Genomic DNA, 24,239 nt, shown 5'->3' with positions numbered 1-24,239 from the left:
AACAAAACACACTTTTAAATCAAATTTAAATAAGTATTACTGAAGAATTAAACAATATCTTTGGTCTGACCCATCTACAGATGAGTTATCTGAGGCGCTTGCTTTCTCTCTCCTCCTTTAACACACCTACACCTGTGTGTAAATCACCTGCCCTTTCCACTTTGTCTTATTTCTCACTTGCATTGACCCTGGTTGAACATTCATGCCATGTTAATGCTATCTTACTAATAAAGAGGTGCGTAAGACAAAAAGGCTGTCAGGAGGAAGGACACATGGTGGGTCCCTGCATAATTCACCTGTGTAACTTCCTCATTGCATGCATTACATGAGTTCACTTCATACCAGCTGTCACTGCATGGTCCACCTTTTCCCTCAGAGGTTAAATCACTGTCTGTGATGTGGACTGATGCTCCACATCAGCTGAGAGATGCTTCAGTATGCACACACTACCATGACATCTAGTGGGGAAACGGCCTCTGTGCAAACTCTGTGCATCAACAGCACACTGAGCAGCGATGGTCCTCATAGGCCCGAAATCTCCTCTAACTTATTTCATATGTTCTCTTTGGATTTTACTTTGGCTACTAAATAATCATTCTAAAATCACCTAAGGCCTATTCATGCGATCTAAATTACAATGAGGTCAGATTAAGCTTTGATATTTCAGGTAAGCAAACAGGATGAAAAGGTCAAAGGTCAAAGGCTGCCTGCCGGCTTAAGGGATTTGCTAAGTGGAGGAAGAGTCCACTGATCAGCGGCCATATTATTTAAATTATCATTTTCACCAGACCACAAACAGTATTATGCAATTATATACAGGCTACAAACATCGCCTAGACTGACACTAAAAATCTAAATAGTGTTTAAAACCCATTTTTATAGGAACATTAAGCTAACCGTTTTTTTTTCCCGCCACAAGATGGCGCCTGGCTCCGCTGCTGTGTTCGTGTTTTGAAGCTCCCTCCCTGTCGGAGGCTGACCTCTTTCCCGCGATGACAGTTTCCTGCAGGCTGCTTGAGACGGACTGGCCGCCCTCAAGGCGAGATGTGGTGAAGGGGAGACGGGGTAATCGGAGTTTAGCTGGTCGTCATGCAGCGTACCGGACCGGTACAGTGAATTTCAGTGTATTTTTCAGGAACGAGTGAATGTCGCAGGCGGATCCCGGTGAGTTGTCTTGTTTGCTGGGCGGTGAGCGTAGAGGAAGAAGTTGTTTTTTCGCCAGTGTTTGGTTTACGCAGTGCTGGTGGTGAAGTCCTACCCCGATACGTGTCACTTTGTGGAGAGAACGTCACGACAGACTCTGTTCAAAAAACCCGGCAGTTAAGAGTTCCTGTACTGAACGGTAAAATTGTACACACCGTAAGAAATGGCTGAAGTAAATTTTGAATATAGTAGTCGATGCTCTTCAACTCGGCGTACATACAAACAAACCAAACAACAGATATTTTTGTAAAACCTGTACTCTCATAACCGCTTCACACTTGTGTTGCCATCCACGGCGCTGTGTTTTGATGGGTAAAGATTGTACTGGCAAAGGTTGAGGCACGTTTTGAGGTAGAAATACTGCTAAATTATAGTGTGTTGTTGTGTTGAATGTATGCCGAATTTATGAGTCATTTTAAACTCATCGCAATATGTGGTAACTTTCAATCTTGTAAGTTTGTGCTTTTCCAAGGAGTAAAGGTAAAAGAAAGTTGAGGTTTTTGCAAAGGAGTTTTGTATGACGTCCTCTAAAGGAAATAAGGTAGACACTGGAATGACTGGAATTTTGTCGATTAAACGAACAGTATTTAAAAGTAGTGTAAAGATAAAATAATAAAACAATAATAAATATTAAACTAACATGGATCACTTTGGGGGTTTAGTGAAGGGTCATTTGCATAGTACCAACTTTCCACTGCCAACTTGTTGAGAGGAAATTATTGTATCATGGACCCTCATGGATATTCAGAGATACATACTTGGCTTGCTGCCTTACAAATTATATTATAGTGTTATTAGACTTCTGTTGTTTTTCTTATGTCTGATTACAGTCTGGAATGTAGAAAGCTTGTTTGTTTGTTTGTTTGTTTTTGTTTGTCTTTGGCTCACAGGAAAGGAAATCTGTTCAGTGTTCGAGCTAAACAAATAAACCAGCAAGTTAATACAGGGAGTCTCAATGGTTCGTTTCTAAAGCTCAGTCAAAACGCTTGTAGATTCTTTGCCATGCTTAGTGTTGTTTTAATCCCTTGGGTGTAGCTACTGCATTTCTGTGATATTATTGTTTGGACTTTGACCAGTGGAGATAAAACTCCTGCAGCGCGAGGCCTCTGCTTCGCAGTGATGTTTCAACTTTATGAGTTTTATGTGGGACAGCAAGGAACTAACATTTACTGTAAATATCTGTCTAAAATGTCTTTCCAGAGGAGAAATGAGTAACAGGATGGAGGGCTCCGCAGGACCAGATGTCAGGGCGAATGGACCCATCGCAGCGCCCAGCAGCCCTGTGAGCTCCACATTAGGCCCACCCCTGTCCCCTGAAGAGCTGGACGACGAGCCGCAGTCGTCTCTGACAGATGTCACCCAAATGTGGATTAAATTCGGCAAGACTTTTGCCATCATCTTCCCGATCTACATCTTGGGGTACTTTGAGTTCAGCTTCAGCTGGGTTCTGATCGGACTCGCCATGTTGTTCTATTGGAGGAAAAACCATGGCAGTAAGGACTACAGGATAAACCGTGCCTTAGCATTCCTGGAGCATGAGGAAAAGGCAGTGAAGCAGAGTGTGCCTACTACTGAGCTGCCACCATGGGTAAGTCCTCCAGCATGATTATATTCTTGGTGTCGTCACTATCTTGTTATTACTGCTTCATATTCTGACGCCGTTCCAAGTGTCACCCTTCCTTTGGGTGTTCTTGCGGCCAGCATCAAGTATGGGATGTCAGCGCTGACTGTTTTCCTGCCAAAGTGGCTGATAGAGATAAAGTAGTTCCCTTTCATGGCCAACATGTCACTGTAGTTGGTCTTTCCCATGAGTTTCTTACCTCAAAATAAATTTATTTTTATTTTTCTCTCAAGGAAACTGGGGATTAGCACTATTCTACCTACTTACTGTGAGAGAAAAACACCACAGACAGAACATCCCTCACACCTTTTAACGTTGGTTCTCACATCCAATCAAAGGATCAGACCAGTACCCTTGTTCGAGTTAGTGGTAGGTTGTGTGTACTCACGGGATGTGAGCAAACCAGTAACATTTGCCCGTCATTAGCTAGCTCTGCAGATGAGTTATTTAGGCCTGGGTTGGCAAAGATCCAGAAGATCACAGTGTTTCTAGACAGCTTTTTGGAGAGCAGGGAGATGGATGAAAGCTTTGGTTCAGTAATGCATGGTTCCATTTTTGATTTCCAAGCTTCATGAAATCCACGCACGTAATATCTGCAGGGATACTTGTGTTATAAAGACACAATCAAACACAAGTCTCAAAATTTGTGATTTGTCTGATGTATCATACATACTGCATAGCTAAAGAAAAGACAAGAACTTCTCAGCAACACATAGCTGACCCCATGCAGCACATACACATACTCACCTTTGGACAAAGTGACATGTTGCTCAACCAAACATTCTGCATTACCTGTTTAGAATTCTTTGGACACCTGTCCACCTGAGGTTTTTTTTAAAACCTCAAAGAACTGTTTCATCCTTGCACATGAGCACTTACACTCAGTGGCCTCTTTATTAGGGACACCTTTATTAGGAACATCCCACACACCTTTTAACGTGGGTTCTCACATCCGATCAAAGGATCAGACCAGTACCCTTGTTCGAGTTAGTGGTAGGTTAACCTCTCCAAACTCTTGTGTGTGAGTTGTGTTGGAAGCTAAATCTACACTTTAAACAAGAGACTTAAAGCGCTTTATTTGAAAAGTACAACCGCAATTCCCTAAAAATTGGGACGCCTAAAATGTGAATAAAAACAGAATGCAGTCATTTGCAAACAAACTGTTTACTGACAACAGTTTTCTGACGTGATCCTGAGCTCATGTAGTAACAGTAACCTTTATCCAATCACATGTTGACAAAGTGGTGAACCTCGCTCCATCCTCGCTGTGAACCACTGAGCCTTTCAATCATGATGCTATCACCTGTTGCCAATCAACCTGTTTACCTGTGGAATGATCCAAACAGGTGTTTTTTGGAGCGTTCCACATCTTTCCCAGTCTTTAGTTGCTCCTGTCCCGACTGGTTTAAAACGTGTTGCTGCATCAGATTCAGAATAAGCAGATATTTACAAAAGAAGTTGACGAGGTCAAACATTGGATATTCTTTTCAATCGAGTAAATGTCAACAAGGATTAGCAAATGATCACATTCTGTTTTGTTTGTTTTACACAGCATCCCAACCTTTTTAGGATCAAGGTTGAATGACAAACACTCAACTTCTCAAGAGACAGGAGACTGCAATCATTTTATTGGTGGAAAAAGGAATTTCTGGCGGTGGACAAATAGAGAAACCACTTTCACCAGTTAGATACTCCAGAATGGCCAACAATGTGAGGCTATTAATTCAGTACAAACTACATTTCTTTGAATATTATACCATACTTTTGAGACGGGTCAGTGGTGTTTTACCTCAGGGGATCAGGGTGATGACAATCAGAGTAACCAGGGATAAAAACACACCTCTGACACTTGATTCTCTCACACTTTATTTTAATCCACAGGCCCAAACAAACGTTGTTGCTTGTTGTTGAGGGTCTCACAAATAGCCCCGGGAAAGGTCACACATTCTGCACTTTTGTTCAAGGCACAGAAGCTCCTCGCCAGTGCCAGGACTCTTTTTGATCATTTCAATCCGGCTAACCACCCGAAGGAGTTGGAGTCCTCAATGAATAATTTACATATGGCCTCCGAGCCCTCAGGGCTCCCGGGGCTGGCGCTGCTAGAGGAGGAGAGTCATGAAACCTGTTCTGATTTTCACTTTCTGTCTTCATCCCTGTGGTGTGGTTGTGTTGCGTGTTGTCAGCGTGCGGTCGTTTCCCTGTGCAGCAATAAGGATAAAGTGTGAAGGAGGAGACCGACTGGCCACACGACTTCCACATAGCTGCCATTCTCTGGCTGTCTGCTGATTCTCTGGTCTTGACATGTGTACAAGTACTCGTTGCCAGCATGCGAGGAATGGTGATTACAGCTGGGTGTGTACTCACGGGATGTGAGCAAACCAGTAACATTTGCTTGTCAGAGCTAGCTCTGCAAATGAGTTATTCTGGCCTGGGTTGGCAAAGATCCAGAAGATCACAGTGTTTCTAGACAGCTTTTTGGAGAGCAGGGAGATGGATGAAAGCTTTGGTTCAGTAATGCATGGTTCCATTTTTGATTTCCAAGCTTCATGAAATCCACGCACGTAATATCTGCAGGGATACTTGTGTTACAAAGACACAATTAAACACAAGTCTCAAAATATGTGATTTGTCTGATGTATCATACATACTGCATAGCTAAAGAAAAGACAAGAACTTCTCAGCAACACATAGCTGACCCCATGCAGCACATACACATACTCACCTTTGGACAAAGTGACATGTTGCACAACCCAACATTCTGCATTACCTGTTTAGAATTCTTTGGACACCTGTCCACAGGAGGCTTTTTTTTTAAATCTCAAAGAACTGTTTCATCCTTGCACATGAGCACTTACACTCAGTGGCCACTTTATTAGGAACACCTGCACAAATGTTCCATTTTAGCTGCTCAGCCATAAAGTCTACCTTCACAAAGTTTATGATGTTCACTTTTTGATGACTTTGTTGTAAATTTAGTTTCAAACTTTTGCCCTGTTATTTACATATATGGGAAACACCATCATGCTACGAAAGTGTCAACATGAAACTTCAACATTTTAGCATCATAAAGGTGGACTTCATGGTAGAACTGTGGTATCGGATCGTGAAATTATAATAAAGACTTTGTTATTATCACACTTTTAAACAGAGGAAAATATAACTCTTCCCTTGATTTGAATTGTGTATTTGGGATTGGTAAATTCATTCAGGCCAATCAATAATTTCAAAGATTGATATCTTAAGATTTGTCCTCCCACAAACAAACAACTGACATTTGATTTATGGCATAACTGGTCATTGGGTCTTGACAATATGTTTATTTTATTAAATATGTTTTATTCAATGCTGAAGCATTTCTGTGGCTGGAAACGACACATTTCATTACCCTGTCCCAGACTTTTGAGATTAACACAGACTCTCGGTGCCTCTGTAGCTGCGTTTCCATTACAGTTGTTCGCAAAATAAAAGCGATATTTCTGAAATTTCGGCAAAGTTCGAATGCGACTTGCAGGTGTTTCCATTGAACAGTGTTTTGCGAACCAGCCCAAATTCTCGTAAGTTCTCGGACGTCCCGCGAGATGTGTGTGCGTGCTGTGCGTCGGTAAAACTTAACACAAAGCCCTATAATTAAAAAGCACATGCTGAAGGTGAAATAAAGAAATTATCTGTTGACTTAGAGTGATCACTGATTTTAATGGCCTATTATTTATCACTGTGTTATTATGCGAGGCTCGCTCTGACAGCGTCAGCTCGCGCCGGCGGAGCAGCAGCAGAATGCAGGACTGTGAATTACTGAAGTGTCCTTTCAACATATTTTCTATCAGCAATTATGTGTTAATATTAAAGTTAATGGCGTGCACGCGTGTCTCCCACATAGCTGAGGTGCACACACTCATCACAAGTTCATCTCACGATTAATGAAAACGGAATGATTAGATTTTGCAAAGTGCGCACAGGACGAGATCACAGCTGTCAGATTGTCTTTAACTGATCAGCCAGCGTGACAGCTGGAACAGCTGTAGTGTTTTTGTCTGCTACTTATTGAGATCCAGAAAACATACAAACACTACAAAACTGACAAGACGTTATATCTGACTGCATGTGGCCGGCCCGAAACAGGGAGTCCGCTGACCTCGGAGACGTGTAAATGCAAAAAAAGTGTTTCCATTACACTTTTGCAATACACTTTAATAGCGACACGTCTGAAAAACCACCTCATGAGAGTGTAAAAATGTTTTTGCGATATTTGAGAGGATTTTCGAAATTTAGGTGTTTCCATTACCGTTTTTTTATTGCGATATTTAGGATTTGCGCATTTCTAGGGGCAATGGAAACGCAGCTTGTATTAAAGAGGCTTCCATTCTGCAATAATATTTTCTATTCTCAATGGTGATGCCAGAAAGCTGCGAGAAGCTGAGTGGATGGCAGCGTTCCAGCCCGACCCAAACACAGCCCCGCCCACCACAGAGCGTCCCGTCAACACATCCATTATCACGCAGACCTTGAGAAACACAGAGCTCAGCAACAACCCCGGGCTCGATGCAGAAAGCTCTGCTGTGAGCAGAGACACAGCCGTGCAGAGCGGCTGTCATGTTTGTCGTGTAGTGAGTCAGCAGGCTTGTTTTTTAGCTTTATGTTGCATGTGCGACCCAGTCTGTGCCACAGACGTTTTAACCCCCGACTGCGTTTGGATGTGCAAAAACCAAACAGTGCTGACCGGCAGCTCATTGTTTGCCTGATTAAAGGGAAACTGAGAAACCAGTGAAAGGATGTCGGAAGATCAACACATCCCTCTGACAATGAGCCGAACAATCATCAGTGAACTTTGACCCCTGAAAGACACTCTGCTGTCATTCTGTCCTCGTCCTTTATAGACGATATAGTATCTGTTTCACCTCTGTCACACTAACCTCAAAACTCTTAGAAAGTCCCATGACATCATGACGCTGTTCTTAACTGAATCAAAACTAAATAAGCTTCATTAGGAGCCCTGTTGTAGTCATGTTAGTTCCTTTTACAGTAGTGAAATTAACTGTTTAGTCTTCAGATCACTTGTTTTTTCCAACCAATATTTATAAAACTGAAAATGGAGAGTGTTTGAAAATTCTACATTTTTTGTAGGGACCGTTCTTGTGGTGTTTCGTGGGTTCTGTAATGTGAGAAATATGCGTAAAACACCTTTATTCAGGAATTTCAGGATCAAAACTATAAGCGTAGTACACATTAAAAATGAGAAAAAACGTCAAAAATGCTAATCACAGTTTTCCAGACTCCAAGGTGACATCATCAAAGCATCAAAACTCCAAAATCCAGAGACATTATCACTATGTGCTGATATAAGTCAGCCAGTAATAAACGTATTTTTATCTGGTGGATTCAGTGAATTTCATTGTGCTGAAACAATAAACACTGGCTTAATTAAATGAAATGTTAGACACGGTGGATGAAGTGTCGTATATTATATAAAACTCTGTGTAAAATCAACAAAATGAACCACATCTGCATTACATTGGCAAGCAGTAAACCAACTGTGACTATCACTGAAATATGGATTTTGGAGGAGAGCCTGTCGTCTTGGCTCGCTCTCTCAGAAAATATGCCTAAAATGAGGCTTGATGGGCAGTGTGGGCGGCAGCTCATAGTTAACAGGCCACGAGTGCCTGAGGTAATGGTACAGTTTTATTTCAGTGAAGACAAACGGACACAAAAGGATGCATTTATAAAAGCTTTTGGGCTCACTGACGATCAGGAGTATGTAAAATTATATAGCGGAGTTTAACCAGACACTGTCTCATCCGTGGGTCATGAAAATCACTGGACACACAGACAACATGATAGTTTTTAAACATGAAATGTAGCTTGTATTTCTCATCAAAGAGGCTCTCAGCACAGATGTTCAAAAACCCTTTATGAACACAGGGCAGCAGTGCAGAGGGTTGTGACTGTTTGGATGTTGGATCTATGGTCCAATCAAAAGAGTAATTCCAGGAAATAATCTGCAGATTAATAATAATAGTAATGAAAGTGATTGTTTGTTGCAGCCCCACTTTCAGCCACCTCTCAAGGCCTTTCTTGACAGATACTTCTAGAAATCAGCTGTTGAAAGCTGAGAAAAAACAAGGGGACCTTGAGTTAATATTTATTTATTGTTGGTCATTGTTGGTCTGTTAAATATTTTTGAACATGTAATATGGAAGAAGGTTTTATCGGATCGGGATATGACTACATGACTTCATGCTTGATAACAGTCACCTCTTCCTTTATTTGATATTAAAACCTGCAGGTTTTAACTGTCCTACAAACCAAATCATCGTACAAGTTTCCTGCCTCGCGGACCTCAAATTTCAGTCATGAGGAAGCTGAATTTGATGACACTGAGCCAAAATGAAAATATAAGGAAAGACTTCCAAACTTGAAAGTAACACCGCCGCTACACTGCAAGAAAAAGGCTCTTACATGTCCTATCTTTTCATTTTTAATTTGTTTTTATCCTGTTCATTCTAATACATCACTTTCTGCCGTCCACGTCGTGAAACACATCAAATCTTTGGTCATATGCAGCAGGACATGAGCTTTTGAAAGGAGCCACACGCCGTCTTTCCAGCCTCAGTTCTCATGTGTGTCCATCCATGATTGCTCAATTGGCGTGTAATCCTTTGATCCATGTAAGCTGGAAAATCGTGAAGTTTGTGACGAGCAGATCAAAGATAGGAATCCTATGTGCAACCTTTTAAAGCGTGATGTGATTAGCAATGCATGACATGAAATATAATTGATTTCTTTTCTGAACAGTGTCGTTCTAAAACAGAGCCACCAGCGACTCTTAAACATCTGAGCTCCTTTTAGACATTTCTTATCACTATAAGCCCCTTTAGCATCAGTTTGGCTGGAATTAAAATAATAGAAGACTTTTATTAGTCAGATTGTCATGCTTGCACACTCATTCCAGTGTGTTTAATATTTTTTGTATATTTGGATGGTCTGAACTTTGCACTCCTTATGGTTAAATTTGTTTTTAAATGACGTTTTAAGCTTAGGGCCACAAAGGTCATCCCAGGTGACTGCTGGTTGTTAGGGCATGATGAGGGCGGGGTGGGGTGTAATGTGATGAAATGTCTGCAGCATTGCTGAAAAGGAATGAGGTCAGTAAAGTAATGGTCTGGAAGTTTTGCATAGGCTGCGGGTTTGTGTAATAAAACCATATTTCTGTGAATACTGTTTCGACTGCATGTTGTTTAAATAGGGATCACGCCTTCCTGGTTACAGTGGCACAAAGGACTTAGTTGTGTGGCCAGTGTTGTATTACTGCACATTTTTTTCTGCTTTAGGGGATTTTTCTTGGCTTTTACGCAGTTTGCATTTAATAGTTTTCCAGTGGAGAATGAGAGAGAGGTGACCAGAGGGTCTCCAGTAAGAAGTGAACCAGGGATGTTGGGTTTACAGATATCCTACCACTGGGCCATCAGGACTCCCCTACTCTTTAATATGTGGATCAACACCTCAGTGCCAACTGCTGGTGACATGAGAATGTTCGACAGTTGAGTTTAGACTGGTTAAATTGGCTTTGGGTTGATTCTGATTGCTTCATCGCATTTAACCTAATCAGAGGAAGTGACAGTGGTGCAAAGCTGAACCAGGAGGAACCAGAACAGACAGATGAAAGCCAGCACTGTAATGCAAATCCAGGCCCTCCCCCATTATACACCATTAAATCAATCTAACACATATCTTTGAGATAAGTCATCCAATTGTTTGACGGACAAAATCTTTTAAAAGGTTACCAGAGTATAAAGTGATGTTTGTTTGTTGGACAGTCTAGAAAATCTGAGGTATTTAATTTATTATAATATGAAACTGAAAAGTAGTAATTTTACTTGATCATTGACTCTTAAGTCAAGCCTAATATATTATTAAGGTAGTTAGCTGATCCACTAATTGATTAACTGATAAATGGCTATCAGCATTTTTTTTTATTTTTTATTTTTTTTAGCTTCTCGAGACGTGATTGGGCGCTCAGAAAAAGCAGCTGGACTTTTCAGGGTAGATTGTTTTTGTCAGAAATATCTTTAACACGCTGAGGTCTGCATGTCTTTGCAGTGTTCATGCTGTGGGTGTGGTTGTGCAGCTTTGACTGGTTGGTGCAAGAAAAGTTCAGGCCAACTCAGCTGAACGTTCGCCCTTTACGCTGAAACGTTAAAACAACGAGGTTCGAAACAGCTTGCCGTCAATCTTTCAGAAGACAGGTATGGAAAGTTACTCCGATGCAGCGTAACTTTCTGTTTCTCTCCACCTTCTCTTCTCTGTATGCTCGTATGACTTGGCATGGGTGGGGCTTCCCTGTTCTTTTGATGTGCCAAAGGGTGGGGCTCAGCGCTGCAACAGAGAATGGAAACAATGTGGAGGAACAGAAAGGCCTTGTGCTGCCTGTCCTTCTTTTACCAACAGTCTCTAAGTGCTTGGACTCTTTTCTTTTAAATCTTCTTCAGTACATTCAGTACAGACAACCACTGTTTAATAATTCTTCAGTGATTAAAGTGCTGACTTTTGTCTTTATTTGAGGGGGTTTACATGCAAAGTCTATGAATGTTGCCTTTTACGGTTCCCTCCAAAGATAAAAAGGTCCACAGACTCTACAGTCTTGACTTGATGTGGATGTAAACGCCTCAAAATCCCCTTAAAGGTCCAGTGTGTAAGATTTAGTGACAGCTAGTCGCTAGTCACATCTGGATCTAGACATCTAGCTGAACACCCCTCGCCCCACTCTCCCCTACAAAGTCTCTCTGCAGAGCCAGCGTTTGGTTTGTCTGCTGTGAGGTGCCGTAGAAATATGGCGGTGCAATATGGCCGTCTCCACAGGAGATATATAAAGAGCTCATTCTAAGGTAACAAAAAGGCAGCAATACTTATTTTCAGGTAATTATTCACTAATTAAAACATACTTATGAATATTATCTTTTACATTTCTGCCAGTAGAGCTCCATTAATCCGACACAGTGGACCTTCAAAGGTAAAAGTCACCGTCGTAGTCATTGTTTTAATTGAAATCTAGTTTGCTGCACCGACCCTAAATCCAGTGCTTCCCATACATTGATTTATTTTGGCCGGCACATATTGATTTTCTATTTCCTTTGCTCTTTAAAATGTTGATTGATTCAGTCGGCCCCTCCTTGCACCATTTTCATTGTCTCCAAACAGACTCAGGGTTGGGCGATATGTTAAAATTGTGTGTGTGTGTGTGTGTGTGTGTGTGTGTGTGTGTGTGCCCCCTGTACTTTCAGTTGGGGGATGTGTGCGACTTCACAACGTGTATTTTTTAATTTGATAAACAAAACAAAACAAAAACCCAAATACGTCCCGGTGGATTGCCAGTTCCCGTTTGGTCAAAATAAAAGCTTAGTTCATTGAGTGAGATGTGGTGCCACGTTCGCTCGCTGTCGCTGAGCAGCGGCGTTCTTCAGAGGCCGACCATTAAATTAGCGAAACAAATTGAAAACTGCTTCCGGGGAGAAATGTTCAGAAACTCGCCTGACATGTAGACAGGGAACACAGTTTTTGGCTTGTGGCGACAGTGTGTGCTCCTATCTCCTTTTACAAGAGGCGGTTTTGGGTTTTGTGCAGTGGTGGGGGCCAAAATATTGCTGTTCTAACTTTTCTAACAGGACTTTTGTATGTTTACACATAAATGTTCAGTTACTCTTTCACTGTATTGAGGGACGGAGGCGTCTGAATTGTCTGCAGAGGTCACTGCTTCATAATCCGACACAGACCTCACTGCCAGTGTTGCCAGTTTTGGACGACTGACCTCTAGTTGCAGGTAGACTACCGCTAACAGCTTTTTGCAGGCTTCTGATTGGCCAGAATGGCCTTAAGGTTTGGGTTATAACGCCACCTGTTGGTTTGGCATGGTCTTAACAGCACTTCATTTGTGTTTTTGCTTTTGGATGGAGTTTTTTTAAACAGTGCTTGTGTGGACGGGTTTTTCTTTTTTAAGAACAAAGCAGGAAAAACCCTGTTTAAAAAACGTGCATGTGGACTAGGCCTTAGAGAGTCTTTGGCCACAGATACTAGTTTTCAGCAGTTACACAGAATGTCCGGTCAGCGCTCTGCTGCCTGGCACTGACTGAGAGGGGACCAGGGTACGATGCTGTCAACTGATCAGCTTCCATTCAAATGCAGTCAAACGATGTCGTCCCTGGAGGGGGGAGTGTAGCTTGTCACAGGGTTTACAGTGAAAACACAACATGCTGTAAAAGCACAGTGTGTCTTCAACGACACAGTTCATCAGATCAGAGATTTTTCTTTAGCTGGGATTTCATCAGCATATGCAGTTTGAGAGTGGATTGATGCTTACCAATGCTTCCTGGAAAGAATTCTGCAGTTTTAAATTAATATGATAGAATATTAATTGTCAATACAACAAAACTTAATTATAACATTGTGTATAAATGAAAAGAATTTGTTTAATAAGGAGATGAGGAAGTCTTCATAGCACCATAGTACCTTGTTCTGGAGCAACATTGATTTTAGTCCCAAAAAGCAGAAATATTTAGGCTGTTATGTGGGTTGTTTCCTGTTGACTTTAATGCAACCCAGATTAGGCTACACAGTATAAAGCCAAGTTTTTGTAGCTAACTACAGACTCACTGTTGCAGCTAGTGTGATCTGAATCTACTAAACATCAAAATCTGGTCCGGTTCTGTCTTTCCACGATAGAACACTCAGATTTCCTCGACTGATCTGTCTGCTGGCTGCAGTCCTCACATCCTCAATGGCTCGTTTCTCTCTGAGCCTAAATATAGACGTCAGCGTGGAGCAGCCGTCTCGTCATAAAGGTTTCCTATTTCTGCACCTTTCAACACCTTCTGCAGATCGAGGAGAAGCCGATTGAGCGGCTTCTCTTGGTTTTGCTGTCGCTGTGGAGAGGAGAGTCACTGTCCTCCCACCAGAAACTGAGGTGGATTTTTAGTCAGCAGGTAGTGAGAAGAGGATGGCAGGAAATGCAGTTTTCTTCTAATTTGCCAGTTGCAGTTTAAATTAATGAATTCCAGCCGTACTCGGCAGGATTATACATCCTCTCCACACCTCTCTGTCTCGCACAAACACATGCATTGTATCGGGGGTGGGGCTAGAAAAGGAGGTAGGATTTCCACACAGCTGTTACATAGTTGGACTGTGAGTCTCACCCTGTCTGACACACAGAAAAACACACACATGCTTGACCAAAAGTGATCCTCCAACCTTATACTGACCAGTAGAGTTGCGGGATGGGACGCTGGTTCTGCAAGTGTTTTTCCCCATTCTGTGTGTTCTGTATCATTTTGATGGACGGGGCTTCGTAAATCTAATGTCTCATGTACCAAAACAATTTCACAGAAAGAGTTTTGTCTCAGGTCTGTTTCACTTGTCTGGTTTTGTGGTTCGAAGCATTGAGGTAGTTGCAGCAGGGGTTGGTTATAAAGAAATGCAGAAAAGTATCTGCTGGTGTAGACGTGTTACTACAGGCAGGCGAAACATGATACAGGGAGGCAAGCTTGAGTAATACATCCATAAATTTGCAAGCTTATTAAATGCACTGCACAGCAATATTTAAGGATTTTAAGTCTGGAACGTTAATATGGTGCTAATCTTGATAATTATGAGATAAACAGTAGAAATGCACCATTCAAACAGTAATATAGCTGAAGAATACGCTTAAAAGTATTTTTAAACCAAACCAAACCAAAAACAATCCTGAAAAAAGACCCTGTTAGATCTCTTTGCTCCCTTATCTTATTAGCTCTTTTAGCTCGTAGCATGTTAAAACAGACCGAGACGTCATTTGTAATGAACGTCAGGTGATGACATTTTTACCACATCTATCACAGCATATAGTATTTACGTTTTATGCCATAGGAAATGTAAGATGCTGGGTGGAGCATATTGCATTCAGTAAGTTAGGACTAAATTAATTCTGAGACATCTCAAGAGTCCATGATTGAGAAAATTGTCAGTGTCTAGAGGCCTTCGCACTGCATTTTTGCATCGTGAGCCGTTGGGTTGGATTTGGCAGGAAACCTGCTGGAGTAGGACGTGGTTCTTCTGGTGTGAACAGAGCTGAAGCTTCCAGATTTTCTACTGAGAGCAGAAGGAGGGAGTGATTGACCTTTAAAAACCTTTGTCCCTCTTCACTCTGAAAAATGCAGAGCCATTGTTGCTCTGAAAACAGAAATGTTCCTGTTTTTGGGGGGTTATTTTTGAGGATATGAATCCGTTTCCTTGCTTTGTCACTGTAGGCTATGGAGCATTGTACATGATAATTTATTTTATTTGTAATTATCCAAGAGTCTTTATTGCACTTAATCTCCCAAACTCCTCCTCACTGTGTTCTTCATCTTCTCTCCTTCACTTTTATCTCTAATGCCGAGTCATGTTGGCTGCTTCATTAGTGCCTCCTAAGTGTTATTTCCTGTTTACTTCATGTGACTGACTGTCATTTGCTCCTTGTTCTGAGTTTTTACTGCACAAGTCTTTCCATGCAAGAGTTTCCTTTACTTTTTTTATCCATCTGCTGCTTCAGTGTTGCTTTCTCCGTCTCTGTTGTTTACCCTAAAAGGGGAGAAAATTGTGCTTCTGCCGCTGCCCGTTTTATTGCACAGATGACTCATTCTTTCCTCCATTTACTCCATGATTCCAGCTCCTTTGTGTTGTCTTGAGATCCCTGGAGTTGCCACAGATGCAGGCTGCTGTGATTAGTGCAGGTGTTTACTAAAGGACAGTGCGGGGAAGCATCACAGCCACGTCTGCCGCAGCTTAGCGTTAAGTTTAACCATGAACAAACTTGCAGTGTCCACAGTGTGAACACAGACGACCAACAATTTGTGTACCATTTACATGCAGCTCTGACTTCTCTGCCCTCTGGACTGAAGTTGTAGTGCTAATAATTGATGTGACTTCATTCCTTTGTTGCTATTCATGGTGCTTCGTTCCCATGACATTATGACCAAGACGGTTATGTGTGGTCAATGTTTCCTGATGTTGGGACCTGGCCGCTGATAGAATTAACTTCCTGTTTTTAAGTAATTTAAGACTGGCAGCACAAGGGATTCAAAAACGGTAGTAAAAGAAGACAGAGAGACTACTTTATGTGTAGTACTACCACAATGACTTTTGATTGATTGAGCACATTTTGTTTCTATTTGTTTTGTAAGTTGTTTTGGCCTTTTCATCCTCAGTAAAAACTGCATTTCCATCAGGATGATAAAGTTGAAATTTGAAGCTTAAGACAAACATGAGAAGATTGGTTAGCAGTTAGTCTCTACTACACTGCTCAGCAGCATATGGCTTCCACCGTAACAGAAAAAGTCTAATTTTACAATTTTCTCATGACAACAATACAATTTGTGGTAGAATGAAATGCTTTTTACATAACAACATAATGTCATGCTCTAGTAGTTTTTCAGACACTGGACTTTTGAGCCTGGTGCCAATCGATAATAGTATAAGTTTGCATGACCTGACCCCCTTTGTGTTAACAGTTGGCTGTGGACTCGTGATGCTTTTGTACTTTTTCATCTGTTAATGAGATGTAGTGGGCAGTGAATGGCTTTATAAGACTCATACAAACCATCATGCCTCTTGAGCATTATGCCATTAGAGTTATCTGACATTTTTTCACTGCAAGCAGAAACTAAGCAGATTATTATTATTATTATTATTATTTGAACAGTGCCAGCAACACACTTCTGTAGTAAGCATTATTCTAGGTCATGGTCCTTGATAAAACGGTAAAAAACTATGAAATAAGCGGTAGGTTGTACAATAGAGTACGCGATAAGAAAGATCTTTGTATTATCAATTGACAACATTAGCTGAACACCTTCAAGTGGACAGCTACACTTTTACCATGTGACACCTACAGGTCATCAGACGCTGACATGCTTCATGAAATCCATCAACACTCGCAGAGTCCAGAACAAGACTTTGTTGTCAGAGTCCTATAAATAGTAACTGGAATTTTAACCCAAAGAAAAACACCACGTGACGCCCACACGGTCAGTGTGAGCTTGTTTGTTTATGTGTAGGATGCACAAATGTGTGCGCATGAACTGTGTATTTCCTGGCGTGCTTTACGTGTAGAGACACACTATAATCAGCAGACTAGTCTGGTGTGAATTACCAGTTTCTTGTGGTGTGTTGAGACACTGAATTCCAGCGTATACTCAAAAACTCTTCATAATGGTACAAAGATAATGCAAAATTATTGAATTAAAACCATCTGTCAAACTGGCCCAAACTCGAATTCTTTGACCATATAAGTTTTAGGCTTTATACATAAAAAATAAGCATATTTGTGCATCTCCACTAACTACGATTACAAATAAAGGCCTGTTTTTATTATAATATATTCTTAATAATAATTCTTATATTATATTATATTATTAAACCAAACTGGGAAATTACTCTCTGCATTTAACCCATCACTGATTCACTGAAACACACACATGCAACATGCAGTGAAACACACAGGAGCAGTGGGCTGCATTCAAGCCCCTGGGGAGCATATTGGGGGGGTTAAGTGCCTTGCTCAAGGGCACATCAGCCAGCTAATGGAGGGGGGGGGGATACTCCACCACACCCAAATTTTTTCTGCCTTCCGATCACAAGCCGCTTCTCCAACCTCTAGGCCACGGCTGCCCCCACGGCTGGTGTTTGTGTATTACCTTCAGGGACCCCTCAAAGAAGAATCCAGCTAACCATAATAGATGTGGCAGCTCCTGCAGCCTCCACCTCGTTATGCTGTTGAGCTGCCTGCTCGTGTAGCTTCCAGCTCCAGTGCGTAGCCGCGTTTCTGTAGGACGTGCTGCCTTGAACTATTGAACTCGATGTGTCACTTGTCCGGGTGTATGTTGTACATGCTTTGCAGGATAGTTTTCTGTCCAGCTCACAGATGCAGGGATGCTTTGTCTCCCAAAACTTCACACATTTCCTTTTGGTTTGTTTGTTTTTGGAGACTGAAACCTTCCTGTTCCACCTGTACATGGACTCCATGGGAAAGCGTTGTGTTCATGGCCATATTTGCATGCAGGGTTTCTGTGTATCTGCTCCAGGCCTGAGTGCCTGCAGAGTCCTCCCCTCCCAGTGTGTCAGTTATATAACAGGTCTGTCACAGGTGGCTGCCAGTCCTCCACAACAGCACTGATGCCACAACACTGACATCCTGTCAGACCGCATCCCATGATGGCTTCGTAGACTCTCAGGTAGTCAGCAATCTGCCGACACAGTCAGCAGCTTCATTTCTCTGTGGGATGCACTCAGTGAAAGGAAAGCACTCATTAGTCACTCTTTAGCCACACTAGCTGCACAGCTGTGTGGATGGTTACGTCAGTCTGTCTGTTGGTCCACCGATTTGGTCCAGACTGAAATATCTCAACAACTACTACATGTTCTAGAATGACTTTTTGGACAGATATGGCTCCTGGACAATGTATCCTAATGAGTGATGATCCTCAGACTTTTCTTCTAGCGCTACCACGAGGTTGACATTTGTGGATTTGAGTTAAATGTTTACGAAAAGGAAGTATGGATTGCCATGAACTTTGTTACACCCCTCACAATGATTTGTAATAATTTAGGGGATCCCTTTTGGTGCCTCAGCTGTACTTTGTGCGTAGTGGTAATAAGCAAATGTTAGCTTGCTGACATGCTAAACTAAGAGTTAGTATAAACTCAAGGCAACACTGTCTCAGACTACAGCCTCACAGAGCTGCTAGCATGGCTATGGTGAATCTGCTAGTTACAGTCTCAGGATGACTAAATTAACTTTGGTGCTAACAAAGTAACTTAAAAAATATACATATATCAAAAAAACACTTGATACTCGTGGAGAAAGGTCTCCCTAATAAGATCAACAAAGATCAACTGAGCTGAATTGTGTTGAATTTCCATCCAAGTCTTCCTTTGTAATCTCCATATTTTAGTTGCCACTGGGGATGCCAAGTGTGTGCATGTTTGTGGGCTTTGTTATGATATTTCGGTGTTGTCAGTAAGGCTGAGTGCTCTGCCAAAGAGAACTGGCATGGACCGGGGCAAAAAGAACAAGATACATAAAACTGCATCAAAACAAAGAGGATGCAATGTGTTTATCTGTAGTAATTAAGCTTTACACGGAAGCCTGTGAGTTTAGTGTATTTCTTATTTCTCATTTCGCCTTTATTGTGCTATAGAATTGAATATATCCTCACAGATATTTAGGCTTATTGATATGGACAAAATATTAGAAACACCTCTCAACATTATGACCCTCATGAAGGCAGGGTGTTGTTTTACATGCATTTTGCTCTATTAGTTTGAGCTAAGTGAACCCAATGAACTGGCAAATGGTATGTCATCACAATAAAGTACAGAGATGCTACGCAGTGACTTTTTTTCCTTTCCTGTTTTGTCAGACAATTATTGCTCTGACTTTTGTTCCCACCGCCGTACAAAAGTCTGCACTCCTTTTGTTTTCATTGTTAATCACCCTCAATCTACGTGTAGAAGTGTAATCTAGACATGAAACGTCTGGGAATTGGGCAAAATTTCTGCGGAACTTGGTCAATTTGGGACACTCGACCAGAATGCGTCTATGATCCATCTGTAAAACTAAAATAAAGAGAAGAGCAGAGTACACATGTGGAGTGCTGAAACCAACTAAAACCACTAATGTCAGAAGAGTAAGAGCAGGCTGGCTTTGTCTGAGTAATATGACATTGACTGTAATTCTGTGTAAACTTGATGATCATGAAACTGAACTGTTGCCTTCCTGTCTCATATCACAGGTCCATTATCCAGATGTGGAGCGAGTGGAGTGGCTGAATAAGGTACACACACACACACACACTTGTTAACTTTATCTCTCTTTTTTCTCGCCCACTGCATATTGGTCTCCATCAGGCGCTGTTAGCCTGTTAGCTACGGGAGGCAGACAGATAGGGTATATAAATAGTATCTGAATCTGGAACTCTGCTAGACCCTGACCCAGTGCTCCCACCTCCCTGGAGAGAGAGGGAGAGAGAGAGAGAGCGATGTAGAAAGAGAACTGGAGAGAGAGAGATTGGCACCTGGAAGAGAATCACTTTCTGTAAATGTTCAGGTGGACTTCCAGTAAGAAGTTAATGGATGTGGATGATCAGAAAAAAGAGCTGTCTAATAGTCATTGTATTAGTCTTTCATTGTTGTTTACAGGTACAGAGAGAGATTTAAAGGGGCACTAAGACAGATTAATCTCTCCAGAGCACAGAACTGATAAGTGGTAATGCTTGATGAACACCTGCTGTAGTTCTTCAGGACATACCAAGACCTCATGTATATGCATATTAGGTGGCCGATGTGACCTAAAATTTATATCACAGTATTCTTTTTGTTTTTTATGGTGACGGTATTATGTCACGGTATCACAAAAATAAGAGGGATTTTGATTACATTACTGAGAAATGTAGTGAAACTAGTAACGCAGCTGCTTTTACCGCCGATGCTGCCCCACATACCGATATAATATACTTGGGCAGGAAACTCAACGTATATTAATTATATTAAGACAGTCGGTGTACCGCAGGGCATGTCAATCAATACATTTACATACAGCAGCAACAGACATACACACCGACACGGCACGCAGCAGGGGGGGCTTTCCTGTACCAACTAAACCAGCTGAGCTTGTGTTGAGGTATGAAGTGTGGAGGTAACATTAGCTCCGGCTACGTGAGACGTCAAAGAAAAATGTTTCCCACAACCAAACTACTACGACTTATTTAACTGGCTTAAAGGTTCACACGATTTCTCTTGACTGCCTCTTGATGTGGGTCTGCCGTAGATGCTAATAGCCACATTAGCCGCAGAATGTGCTCATGCCAAATTCAAAAGGCTAACCTGCAGAATTAACAGTATGGCCACACAAAAACGGCAAAACTTAAGTTTGACGTTGGTATCAGTCCATCATAGAGCTTCAGTTTTGACGTGAATCCTACTTTGTGTTGACCCTTAACACAGTCCAAAGTAAAACTATTAGCACACACGTCACGTTATAACTGTGGAGGTGTCTAATTTGTCAAATTCTTTCCTCGTCTCTCTCCTCCCTCAGACGGTGAAGCAGATGTGGCCGTTCATCTGTCAGTTTGTGGACAAGCTGTTCAGAGAGACCATCGAGCCGGCGGTGAGGGGCGCCAACCCCCATCTCAGCTCCTTCTGCTTCAGCAAGATCGACATGGGCGACAAGGTGACGAGATAACAGCACCGAGGCTGTGATGATGATGAGTTTAAACTCAAGCTAAGCTCTTAACACACAAACCAAAGGCTCGCCAAAGAAAATGACATTCTAGCGCTTTTCCAGACGACAACAATAGAAGGCGTAATGTTCATCATAGTGGATAATTAAATCAAAAGTAACTGAAAGGAAAGTACCTGGCGAGAAGGGAGGACACACTGAGAAATATGAAATATAGTGGTAAAATTTGGATTACAAGCATTACTTGTTCTAAATGGGCCTAAACATGCAAAATGACTGATAGCTTTGTTAATACTGCTGCTCATAGCTGCTGTCAAGGTGCAGGTGTTTTCCGTCTCCACTTTACAACATTGTTTGCAGGAGGACCAAAGCAGCAAGTGAAGTGTTTTCTGTCTTGAAAAGCATTTGTCCTCTGTCAGTACCAGGCCGTCTTTTGTTTGTCTTTTCTGGTGAGCCAGACTCTGCTCACAATTTAGAGCAGAGCCGTTCTGAAAGGTTTTAATCCAGAGTCTGATTAGGTTTAAGAAAGTGTTGCTCACTTGTTGTTGTCGTATCTGTGTTTCTGCAGCCGCTGAGAGTGAACGGGGTGAAGGTTTACACAGAGAATGTGGACAAGAGGCAGGTCATCATGGATCTGCAGATCAGGTACACAGTCGACCTACTGATCGCTTGTTATTTCTGACGGATATGTTTCTTTTTGTCAACAAACCCCATGAAAATAACGATGATGGAGAGCAGTGAAAGTAGTGGAAATAGTCTTAAATAATTTATTCTTGTTAAATTAATGTTTAGTAAAAACCATGTCTGAGTCTTTCTTAAATATGAAACTATGCACAAAACAAACTTTATTCCTTCACTTCCAGATTATGATATTTAATGCTTTTGCTGCTTGTTTCTTCATCCTCCTTTCAGCTTTGTCGGGAATACAGAGATTGACGTGGACATCAAGAAATACTATTGCAGAGCTGGAATCAAAAGTATACAGGTATGACTGGATGCTATTTGTAATTTTAAAGTTGCAGCTTTGTCAGCCAGGGTCACATGTCACTAGCTGCGTTTCCATTGCCCCTAGAAATGGAAACACCTAAATTTCGAAAATCCTCTCAAATATCGCAAAAACATTTTTACGCTCTCATGAGGTGGTTTTTCAGACGTGTCGATATTTAGGTGTATCGCAAAAGTGTAATGGAAACACTTTTTCGCATTTACACGTCTCCGAGGTCAGCGGACTCCCTGTTTCGGGCCGGCCACATGCAGTCAGATATAACGTCTTGTCAGTTTTGTAGTGTTTGTATGTTTTCTGGATCTCAATAAGTAGCAGACAAAAACACTACAGCTGTTACAGCTGTCACGCTGGCTGATCGGTTAAAGACAATCTGACAGCTGTGATCTCGTCCTGTGCGCACTTTGCAAAATCTAATCATTCCGTTTTCATTAATCGTGAGATGAACTTGTGATGAGTGTGTGCACCTCAGCTATGTGGGAGACACGCGTGCACGCCATTAACTTTAATATTAACACATAATTGCTGATAGAAAATATGTTGAAAGGACACTTCAGTAATTCACAGTCCTGCATTCTGCTGCTGCTCCGCCGGCGCGAGCTGACGCTGTCAGAGCGAGCCTCGCATAATAACACAGTGATCAAAAATAGGCCATTAAAATCAGTGATCACTCTAAGTCAACAGATAATTTCTTTATTTCACCTTCAGCATGTGCTTTTTAATTATAGGGCTTTGTGTTAAGTTTTACCGACGCACAGCACGCACACACATCTCGCGGGACGTCCGAGAACTTACGAGAATTTGGGCTGGTTCGCAAAACACTGTTCAATGGAAACACCTGCAAGTCGCATTCGAACTTTGCCGAAATTTCAGAAATATCGCTTTTATTTTGCGAACAACTGTAATGGAAACGCAGCTAGTGAGAAGTGGCAGGATGTGTCTATTTCCTGCGTTGTCACTAGATTTAACAACAGAAGCAGCTCTGCCCTGTTGCAGCTGTTTTATTGCGAGCTGAAAATATTTGTCCATTAATGGAATCGTCGACTGATATAAAGTGAATTGGAAACTATTCTGACTTTCTCTGATTTTCTCAGTTTTATATCACTGTGATTTTAATATTTTGTGGCTTTTGATCAGACAAGTAATATGGAGACACCAAACTGGGCTCTCTGAGCTTGTTATGGACATTTCTTTTTTTTTTTTTACAATTTTAAGCAATTATCAATATTATATACTGTATATATTATTATCAATCAGTAAAATAATCAGGGCCTTAGACTTATTAATAATGAAAGTTTTATCCTGAATTGCAGCCCTCGTTTGGTTTCTTCACAAACTGGCATGCCTCATTTTTATTGTGCAAACTGGTTTTCAGTTTTAGTTAATGCTTGAATTTTATCAATCTGTGGAAATTTTCCCTGATAGATGATTGAACTGTTAATTATTTAAATAGCTGATGATCGGTTAATGTTGTATATCAACTGGCAGATTGTTTGAGTGTTAGAAAATACTAAAACAGAGCAAAAATACTAAACAAATATACGAATAAATGCAATTAATGCTAGTTTTATAGGAGCATGGAAGCTAAAAAGCGACAGTGCTTCCTGACAGATGCAGGCCTGTATTGGAGGTAGCCCATATTCCTTCGACCGTGACCCCTGTATTAACCCGTGACCTCTCCAGGGACAGTTTTACATAATGTGTTGACACAGCACTGATAAGGGAGACGTTATCCACTGTGCTGTTGGCAGAGGATCAGGCCATGTTTGCTGTTCAGAGATCAGAGAGAAGGAGGGAGAGAAAGTGAGCAGAGAGGAGAGTTTTGAGAAACGGCTGCATGTTCAGCACAGTCAGTGTTTGCCTTTCTGTATGGATTAAATTTTATCGCTGCAGGGGCGGCCCATGTGTCAGCTTTTCATAGGCCGCTGATGAATAAGTAGTTCAGACGCCGAAGATGTTAACGTGCAGCTTATCGTGAATGATGAGTCCTGCTCTAGCAGGGTCTGTCAGAGTTTTCTTCCCAGACTACATTAGTTACGTCTTCTTCCGGTTAAATGGATCCTGACACAGTATTGTCTGCCGCACATGATTTATAAAGCATCCCCACTCAGGCGGCACTAAGCTACAGGAGGGCGGCGGGGATAAACAAAAGACTATCTTCATTCTTTCCA

The 24,239-nt window shown here is 41.6% G+C and overlaps 1 protein-coding gene across 3 annotated transcripts in view; it reads left to right on the top strand.

Annotated features, from left to right (window-relative positions):
• Positions 1-1,028: 1,028 nt before the first annotated feature.
• Positions 1,029-24,239, top strand: part of esyt2a (extended synaptotagmin-like protein 2a) — a 55,277-nt gene continuing 32,066 nt past the window's right edge. For 2 of the 3 annotated variants that reach the window (XM_041948386.1, XM_041948384.1), the window contains exons 1-6: positions 1,029-1,164; positions 2,404-2,791; positions 19,621-19,662; positions 20,922-21,056; positions 21,634-21,710; positions 21,978-22,050. In XM_041948386.1, the coding sequence (XP_041804320.1) occupies positions 2,411-2,791; positions 19,621-19,662; positions 20,922-21,056; positions 21,634-21,710; positions 21,978-22,050 (708 nt within the window). In that variant the 5' untranslated portion in view covers positions 1,029-1,164; positions 2,404-2,410. Of the gene's footprint in view, positions 1,165-1,184; positions 1,343-2,403; positions 2,792-19,620; positions 19,663-20,921; positions 21,057-21,633; positions 21,711-21,977; positions 22,051-24,239 lie in introns of those variants that run through there. The other variant, XM_041948385.1, reaches the window with a different exon arrangement.

The sequence above is a fragment of the Chelmon rostratus genome, chromosome 12, assembly GCF_017976325.1.
Source record: "Chelmon rostratus isolate fCheRos1 chromosome 12, fCheRos1.pri, whole genome shotgun sequence".
NCBI lineage: Eukaryota > Metazoa > Chordata > Actinopteri > Chaetodontiformes > Chaetodontidae > Chelmon > Chelmon rostratus.
Note: the sequence above shows the minus strand (reverse complement) of the source record. Positions and strands in the feature narration are given on the sequence as shown.